Consider the following 8,876-nt stretch of genomic DNA (forward strand, 5'->3'; position numbering starts at 1 on the left):
TGGCTCTCGGTACTGGGGGTTTCGCGACGAAGGCTATTTGTAGGCGGAAGGGCAGGTCAGGGGGCCACACGAGGGCCCCACACTACAGGTCGGCGCGGCCATGGCTTGGGCCGCGCCGCCCTAGGGTGTGGCCACCTCGTGGCCCCACTTCGTCTCCTCTTCGGTCTTCTGGAAGCTTCGTGGCAAAATAGGACCCTAGGCGTTGATTTCGTCCAATTCCGAGAATATTTCCTTACTAGGATTTCTGAAACCAAAAACAGCAGAAAACAGCAACTGGCACTTCGGCATCTTGTTAATAGGTTAGTTCCAGAAAATGCACGAATATAACATAAAGTGTGCATAAAACATGTAGATAACATCAATAATGTGGCATGGAACATAAGAAATTATCGATACGTCAGAGACGTATCAAGCACGGTAAGGCTACCCGTTGTAGAGAAGTAACACACCTCCAAGTACTTGGTGAGCAACACATTCAACGTTGCGGACTTATCGCCATATCATGAAGATGAGGAGGCACAAAAGTCGAGGACGACTCTTTCTCAAGGGGGGGAGATGATGCGGGGTGGCCTTCGGTCACCTCCACACCAAGACCAACAAGTCCCCCAAGTGGACCAATGACACGAGCCCGAGTTAAAGCTCTACATGATGAGGTGAACGCGCTCCTCACCACCCTTGATCTTGGTACACCTTTGGACGGAATGCTACCTCATGCCGATGTGTTATGTGTCATTAGGTACAAGGCGCATCAAGACCCCGGAGAGGAGGACACGCCATGGCCAAGGGAAGGAGAGGAGCAGCTGGACATGAAGATGATCACGAAGCCGAACCCGACGTCGCTCGAAGCGCTCCAAGGAAGAGAAGGACGCTGGCCGGTCCAGGACCCGGTCAGACCGGACGCACAACCGGACGCCCCGGTCCCAGGCCCGGTCAACCGGGCGCCAACCGGCGCGGCTCCCTTGTACCGGACGAAGACCGGAAACCTCGCAGATTCCCGGTTGGCGCCCGGTCAACCGGACCCAGGACCGGACCACCCGGTCACAGGCCCGGTCAGACCGGATCCAAACCGGGTCTGACGGGAATGACCCACCAAACTGCCTTAAGTTATCCATTCGCGTACCTGTTCGCCCTTGCTGGCCATGTGTGCCTATATAAGTAGCTTGGACCCCTCCTTTACCCCTTAGACTTGTTTTGAACTCAAACCTACATTTGAGCTTAGTCTCCCTAGGGTTATCATCCCTCTGTAATCAAGGCACCTTGGTTGTTGATTTGGATCTTGTTGAGTGAGATTCTAGTACAAGCTACTCTCTCTCCCTCATCAAACTCTTCTTCTCCAACCCCAATCTCTCTCCGGGAATTCTGCCGCGTGCCTCTTCCTCGGAGATTCTATTGGTGTGGTCCATCGAGCCACGGGGGTAAGTATCGGGTATATCGGGTTGGTGTGCGTGCGTGAGTCTCGGAGTTCCTCGTGTTCGTCGTGTTCTTCGTGCTCTCCCACCTCTTCCCTTGGATTTCGGGGTCAAGCTGCGGGATCGGGCCACTCCCGGGGTCTTAGACCTCATCATATGAGGTCTAAAACCAAACAGGCTTATCTCATCTCCATCGAGATTTGGGGTTGGCTGCCGGCAAACAAACATAAAGTTCTTGTTGGCCCAGCCGATGCAGCCCGACTTACCAAACAACATCCCAATTTCGACCCGTGGCTCGTTCTGAACGCGCAAGTATGTTTGCATATGTGTACCAATGAGTCACGAATCAAGCCCAGGCTACCAAACGCGTCCTTAAACTTCTAGTATGCAAACCAGCCACACTAGTTTTTGATAACCCATGCAACCGTCTCTTGACCAAGAGTCCAAGACGACCGCATCCAGAAGCCACAGAGGCTCGCCTAATCTGCTTGCCCAATCAACCGATGGCGAACTTGTCAGTCTCTAGAAGCGAGTACGTACCCTTCCGTTGACACGGACAGCACCTACGAACGTGCGCTAGTTCCCGTATAAAAACCGATGCAGTCGCATGCTCCGTCTACACGATGTTCCAACGCATCAGCCGATCAGCCAAGCAATCCACTTCGCACTTTGCTCCGACAGGCTCACGACGCACCCACAAGTAAGTCGTCGGGAGGGAAGAAATGGGCTCGTGCATCTCGCACTCCCCGGCCTCGTCGCCGGCAGGCTCATCGGGGCGGAGACCGGCCATGGCGAAGGTGGTTGGCCTGGACGGCTCCATGACGCAGTATGCGGCGCCAGTCACGGCGTGCGAGGCCCTGGGGAACGACGAGCGCAACGGAAACGAGTCGGTCTTCCTGTGCAGCTCCGACGAGCTCCGCTTCGACGCGGCCCCGCGCGCGCTGGCGAACGAGGAGGAGCTGCAGCCAGGATGGCTCTACTTCCTGCTCCCCGTGTCCATGCTCCACGTCGCGCTCCGCAGGTACGAGATGGCGGCCCTCGCCATCAGGGCCAGCTCGGCGCTCGCCGTCGTCAGCGGCGTCGCGTCCCCTCCCCGCCTCAAGAACGTGGTTGGCAACAAGAGCAAGCAACGGAAAACGGCTCGAGTGGCGCCCCTTGTCAGCCCTGGCCAGCACGCCGAACTTGCAGACGGTGAATGGAGTCAGCACGCGTACGGCAAATATGGTGGCGCTCGCAAGACAGTGCGCGGCGGCAGTGCTGAGACAGCTGGGAAGACGAGGAAGAGATCGGGCTACAGAAGTCGCGGCGCCCGCCATCGTCGTCGTGCGGCAGACGACGTGCCGAGGTTAAGCGCCACTAGATTTAGATGTGCGCCTTGGCGCACGACCCCGTAAAATTCATGACAATGTACATTCTATATAACAACGATAAATTAACCACCAACATGATAATACACTCATGTTTCACAAAACGGTGTCGTTACACAGCAAACCAAGTACCAAACATGTCAGAAATTACATAGTTAGATACATAGGTAGAACCATTTCGTACGTCAGAAGTTGTAGCAGAAAACAAACACATAAATATACAAATAGATGCAAAAGGCCGAGGAGCTTCGTGGCAGCGTGCAACCAAAATATATTAAAAAGGCCAAGATCTATGTCTTATGCTTTTTTACTATGATAGTGGGCTCTACCAGATTTAGAGGAGCACCTTCACACGGCCCCCCTCTTTCATACAGATGAACGTTATGTTATATATAAACTTTCTATTAAGCTTAGAGAAAACAGAGGCAAAAATCAATATAAAATCATTATTTGAGTAGAAGAACTTATATACAACCAACTATTCATTTTGGTTATACAGAATTGGCATTTTTACACAAAAAAGGTTTTTGTTGGTCTCGCTTTCTCCTTAATCTTAACTTCATATTTGGTTGCTTTGGTGGGAACCAAAATTCCAAAGTGATATTTATTTGGCCTGCCAGGTGATAAAGCTTCTCATTTCCTGTCAAAGTGATATTTGTAGACTATACAAAAGCTTTAGTGTGAAAAAAAATTCGCCTCTTCAAACTCAACTTAGGTGCTGACTAAAGCACATCTTCATACTCGCTCAATCTGAGGCAGCGATTCCTGGAGCAAGGCTCTCCAGATCAAATGATAACAGTACCATCGCTATACAAAATGCGAGGGGATATTTAGATTGAATAAAGTAACTCTTCATAGATGAACTAACATGTGAAGATCGAATCCGTGAAAACGTATCTAGGTCCAGTTGTTTCAAAACAGAGTGTATAATGCATAGAGGAAGGATAGATCAGAGGTGGTGAAAAGCCAAGAAATAACACTATCTATTAGAGAAACATTCGCAATAATAGCATGCAGCAGCCCACACCATGAACCAATGAAACTAAAATACATAAAGTTAGATGGCGTATATTTCATAAGCACCTGTTTGTGGTTTCTCCATCTCATCAAGTTAGATGGCAACGAAAATCGAACTATAGTTTCGGTAAACCAAAGAGAAAATTTTAAATCAGCAACGAATTTGTTTCTCCAGCTCATCAAATAAGACAGCAACGAAATCAAAGAGAAATCACAGCAGTCTACAGGATTTTTTTTTGTTTCAGTTAAAATATAAAAACTAACCAATTGGAGGAGCTCATATGACCTTTGAGGCATCTTAGCTTGTCCCTGAAGCAGAAGGAATACCTCAATACCTCAATACCACATATCACTCATTTGCTTCTTGTTTCAGTACTATATGAAGATGAATTGGAGCAGTACTGAATAGAAATTGGTTTTAGCCATGAAAACCAATTGAAGGTTAAGTAAGCAGGTAGGAAAAACTACTAAGATGTAACTGTAATGCAAAAAGTAGTGACTTTCCCACTTGCAAACAACTATATATATTAACCATGCCAAAAATCTATTATGAGTAAGCGGTAAGTGTAGAACAAAATAGGCACAAACAATAGCACTCTTCCAAATAGGCTTCAGGTACCCGTGTTTATTTTGTATCCATTTGTAAACATTGATAATAAGCAAGCAATAAATTAAAAGCGAATAACTATCCATTTCAAAAATTATCAGTTGACGAAGAGGAGGAAAAGAACATAACATATCATGTGTCTTATATCAGTCTATCGCTTTCATGGGTTGTCACCACCAATCTCTCAGGGTACCTAATCAGATGTGAAGTCAGGGACACAACCCAGACAAAAGGATGGGGGGCTGAGCCCTAATCTCAACGCCATGTGTCGCCATACCCGCCACTTTATTACATGCCCGAGGTCATGCATTACGAAATACTAAAAATAAAGAAGTTTAACGAAATTTCTACATATCGTGTGAAGTGTGCATGATCTGGTACCAATATTTGCATCTCAAATGTCGAATCAAATCGTACATAGTGCCATTAAACGAAGGACACATGAAGCCAAAAAATCAGAGGTAGCTAGCTGCTCATAAGGACAACATGCCTATGCTTTGCATACTACTTAGCATCCGACAAAGGAAGTAAAAGTGACTTACACTTCTAGATATAACAACCGTTTCCTTCTTTAGGTCAGTTCTTATCAACCAATGAATGTATTGGAGCTGACACAAGGTGAGGGTATACCTCATGCATGTATTAAATGCACTGGAGCTGACAGAAGGTGAGGGTGCAGAAACGATAGAAAGTTCTAGAGATATATCTGTTGGCTAGCTGAATCTTGAACAGAAGATTGATGATGGTTGCACAGGCGGTCCCTGTTTCCAATCATAAATAAGGAAATAAACATTTAGTCTCATGATTACATCTAGAACTGCGAAAGGAAAGGAAAATGCTAAAACTATATGCAGAAAATTGAAGCACCCATTTGGCAACAGTATTTTAGTTTGCCGAATTAATGATTCAATAAGCACGATTTCACAAACTGCTAGTAGTTCCAAACCTTGGTTAAAAGCAAGATGATTCTTGGACTGAATTCAGAAATCAAAATTTGCAACAGTTCACCTAGGGTCACATCACCAAAAGGCAAGAGAAAAAAGGTGAACCCAAAACAAACCATGCATGTCTCATTTATTGATAATTTGAGTACAACAAGAGACACCTATTGGTAGCTAGTACCTCAAACAGGGCACTGTATGTACTCTCCAATTTCATGGAAAAAATGAACCATAATGTATGCTAATTATATATGAGAAGATTCTAAATATACTAAGAATTAGTATATGTACTGAAACAATTAAAGTTATTCAGTAAAGCAGTAGGAATAGCTCAAAACATTTGCCTATCCCTGGCTTATCGGAGCAAGTAATTTAAGGCATAGATATAACAAAATGATTAGATGCAACAAAATACCACAAGAAGGGAATGGAGCAATAGTCTAGGTGTGAGCTGTAAGCCAAACAATATTACTTCAGATATTTCTTAGGGGCATCAAGCATGAACACTTATTTTTTAAGGCCTACAATCAATGCCAAAAGACATAAAGGGGAATACATATTACATCAAGATATGAAGAGAGTACAGATGTTAACTGAACAGATGATCTAGTCAGAACCCGACTAAGAACTGCACTGAATAGTCCTACATATCTTTAATCTAAAACCCTCTCCCTCTAATTCGCTGTGATATTTTGTCGACAGGCAAATGTTGTTATATTTACAACACATCTTGGCAAACATAGTTGTAATAATGTATACGGTAGAGCTCTATCCTAATTTGCACCAAAAACTCCTTGGGAATATATACAACTGCAATATGGATTTTGGTATGCGCCTTGGCGCGCGACTCCCAGTCTTTCGCACCGGTAAATATTTTGCAAAATGCTATATTGAACACCCGTAGAAATTTATCTATTATCTCACCCACACATTAGATCACACACACACATACACAAGTGAGGTAATAATTTATTCTAAGAACCATTGCCTAGTAGCTCCAGATGTCAAAATGCCAAATCTGGTGGTGGTGGTGGTGGCGCTGGGTTTCTTTGTCTCCTCCAACTACTTCTCTTACTTTGATTATTGGTACAGACTACTGTATTAACTGGTCTTAGTGTTAATTTTCTTCCAAACAAAAGATTCCTCAAGGGGCCTCAAATATAAACAGACAAATCATGTTATAAGATAAAATTTATTTTCTTAGAAAAGAGCTGTGAAAGCTTTTTGTAAGGTAGGAAATTAAGAAAAGCTATATGAGTTGTCATTAGTTGATAGCATAACATTAATTTGCATAGCTCAACTTGTAGAACAGTGCACACTGGTAATTGGTGGTTTACTCCAGAAACTAACCATCAAGCAGATAACACCTCACAGGCTAACAACTATATATAATCTTGATTTTTCATCATAATCTTGAATCAACATGTAGCATAACCTTTTAAGACTAATCATCCATGCAGTCACTATAAAACCAACTTAGTTTTTCCACTAAAAAGCAAGTCACATTAATTTCCCTCATTTAAATAGATTCAAACACAATATAGCAATATATGATTGAAAATTACTGCAAACAGAATAACCACATTATAATAGCAATTGAGCAAGAAGCTACCAACCATCATCATGTTCCATGGAATCCGCATCATCATCTGAGGTTGCCCAATCATCATCCTTAGAATCATTTTTACTTGAAGAAGCCACGCCATTTAAAACAGTTAGAATAGCTTCAACATTAACAGTCTCATCTAGGCACTTGTCAAACGGGTGCTTTGGTGATACTGACCCTAGACAACAAGCAATTGATAAAAATATTCAGTTTTTGCACTAACAGTGGTCAGATATGATGAGATAAAAGTAACAGGGTATATGCCATCACCATCTATCATAATAGGGTGATACTATGTCTTGGGCTCAGGTATCTTCTGTCTCACTGGCTTGCTTGATTCAAACTCATACAGATTGTCCTCATCCCACTTCACACAATTAGAGCTGAATAAAAAAATATCAAATTAATCGAAGTAAATCAAGCAAGTTGAGGTCCAGCACACACTTCTGCAGCCAGTTCAGTCACTTTCTTTACCTCTGGATCATAGCGTAGTAATTTGTGCCAAAAACATGGTTTCATGCGTATATGTAAAACCAACTAAAAATGGAAATGGGTCTACAAAATCATTCATTTTTCCAAGGACCACTTCCCTATAGATGTCAATAGCAAGCCTTATCCTGTTTAAGGATGCGATAGAGCAATGTCATTTTCTAAGTCTTCATAGTACCATCACATGCAAGAGCCAAATAGGGAATTTTGTATTTCCCTTTGACAGATAGTTCTACAGTGTACTATCATGTAAACTTGATGGGAGGGAGTAAACTTGTTCCCTCTAAAAACTTGTGACTGAAAATAGCTGCAAGCGAAAATTAAATTTTATATTCCTTGGGACTTATCAAACACATGTGCTATGGAAAAATGAGATAATTATGCTATATCGTTGTGCTAGTCCGGACATACTGTATGAATCAACTCCAGTCAAGTAATGCGGTAACTAAGAGTCTGAATCTGAATAGGTAAACCGTGCATATCTAAACCCTACTTGTAAACCTAAATTGGAGTACGACACAAAATAGAGTGGGTTTTTCAAGGGAGTAAGCAGGAGGTAGAGTGTTGTGGCATGACGACACAGCGGTGCGCGAGCATAAATTTCTACCTCACCATCTGCTTCTTGTGCCGTTGCGCTGCTCCAAGGCAGTATCTAGTATTTTAACTGCTCTGCTTCAAAATCTAGCTATTTACATTTTATTCATTTAAACATCATGTCAATTATATAGGAATATCCGTGATGCAAAACTTCACGTGAACAAAAACTATTTCTGATCTTTTCTATCATATCACCATACATCAATATTAGAAACAGTTAATATGCTATATACCAGTTTTAATTTATCAAAACTGTGCATTATTAAGTGAGCAGCCTGCCGTTACCAAAGCAAGCTGAATTGCAGCAAAAACACCCCAAAACTCATAGAAGAGCTACAAAATAGTCACTACCCAAGCAAGCTGAATTGCAGCAGCCAAGCATAAATTATGAATTGTACAACAGAAATCAAAGAAGAGACAGGGATGATATGGTATACCATAGACAGGTTAGAGACGACGAGGTCGCCGGCAAGGAAACCCAACTCTAATAAAGGAATACTTTGTGTTGAGAGAGCTGTCACCAAACACGAAGCATGGCACCTTTATCCCTCATTTGTTTATTTGTGAAAACCCCTCCGCAAATCAATGTAGAAGGAGATCTGCAAGTCAATAAACCATATAACTTAGTGCAAGTGACATTTAAACCTTGTCTCTCTGTAATCATAAACAAATCTATCGTTGATGAAACCTATCAAGATTAAAATTGCAGGTGCTAAAAGAAATTCTCTTTCGCTAGTTGCGGCTACAGAATGGAATGAAAAGCATGCACTGACCTAAGCATACTTAATTTAGGCTTCACCTCAGTTATTCCATTATGCTTGCAGGAGATGTGCACTGCAGAAC

General features: G+C 43.0%; 1 protein-coding gene across 1 annotated transcript; it reads left to right on the plus strand.

The window, feature by feature from the left end:
• Positions 1 to 2,131: 2,131 nt before the first annotated feature.
• Positions 2,132 to 2,803, plus strand: LOC124657236. The gene has a single exon (XM_047195820.1). It carries the CDS (start codon positions 2,132 to 2,134, stop codon positions 2,801 to 2,803), a length of 672 nt encoding a protein of 223 aa, XP_047051776.1.
• Positions 2,804 to 8,876: the final 6,073 nt, after the last annotated feature.

The sequence above is a fragment of the Lolium rigidum genome, chromosome 5 (genome assembly GCF_022539505.1).
Source record: "Lolium rigidum isolate FL_2022 chromosome 5, APGP_CSIRO_Lrig_0.1, whole genome shotgun sequence".
NCBI classification, from domain to species: domain Eukaryota; kingdom Viridiplantae; phylum Streptophyta; class Magnoliopsida; order Poales; family Poaceae; genus Lolium; species Lolium rigidum.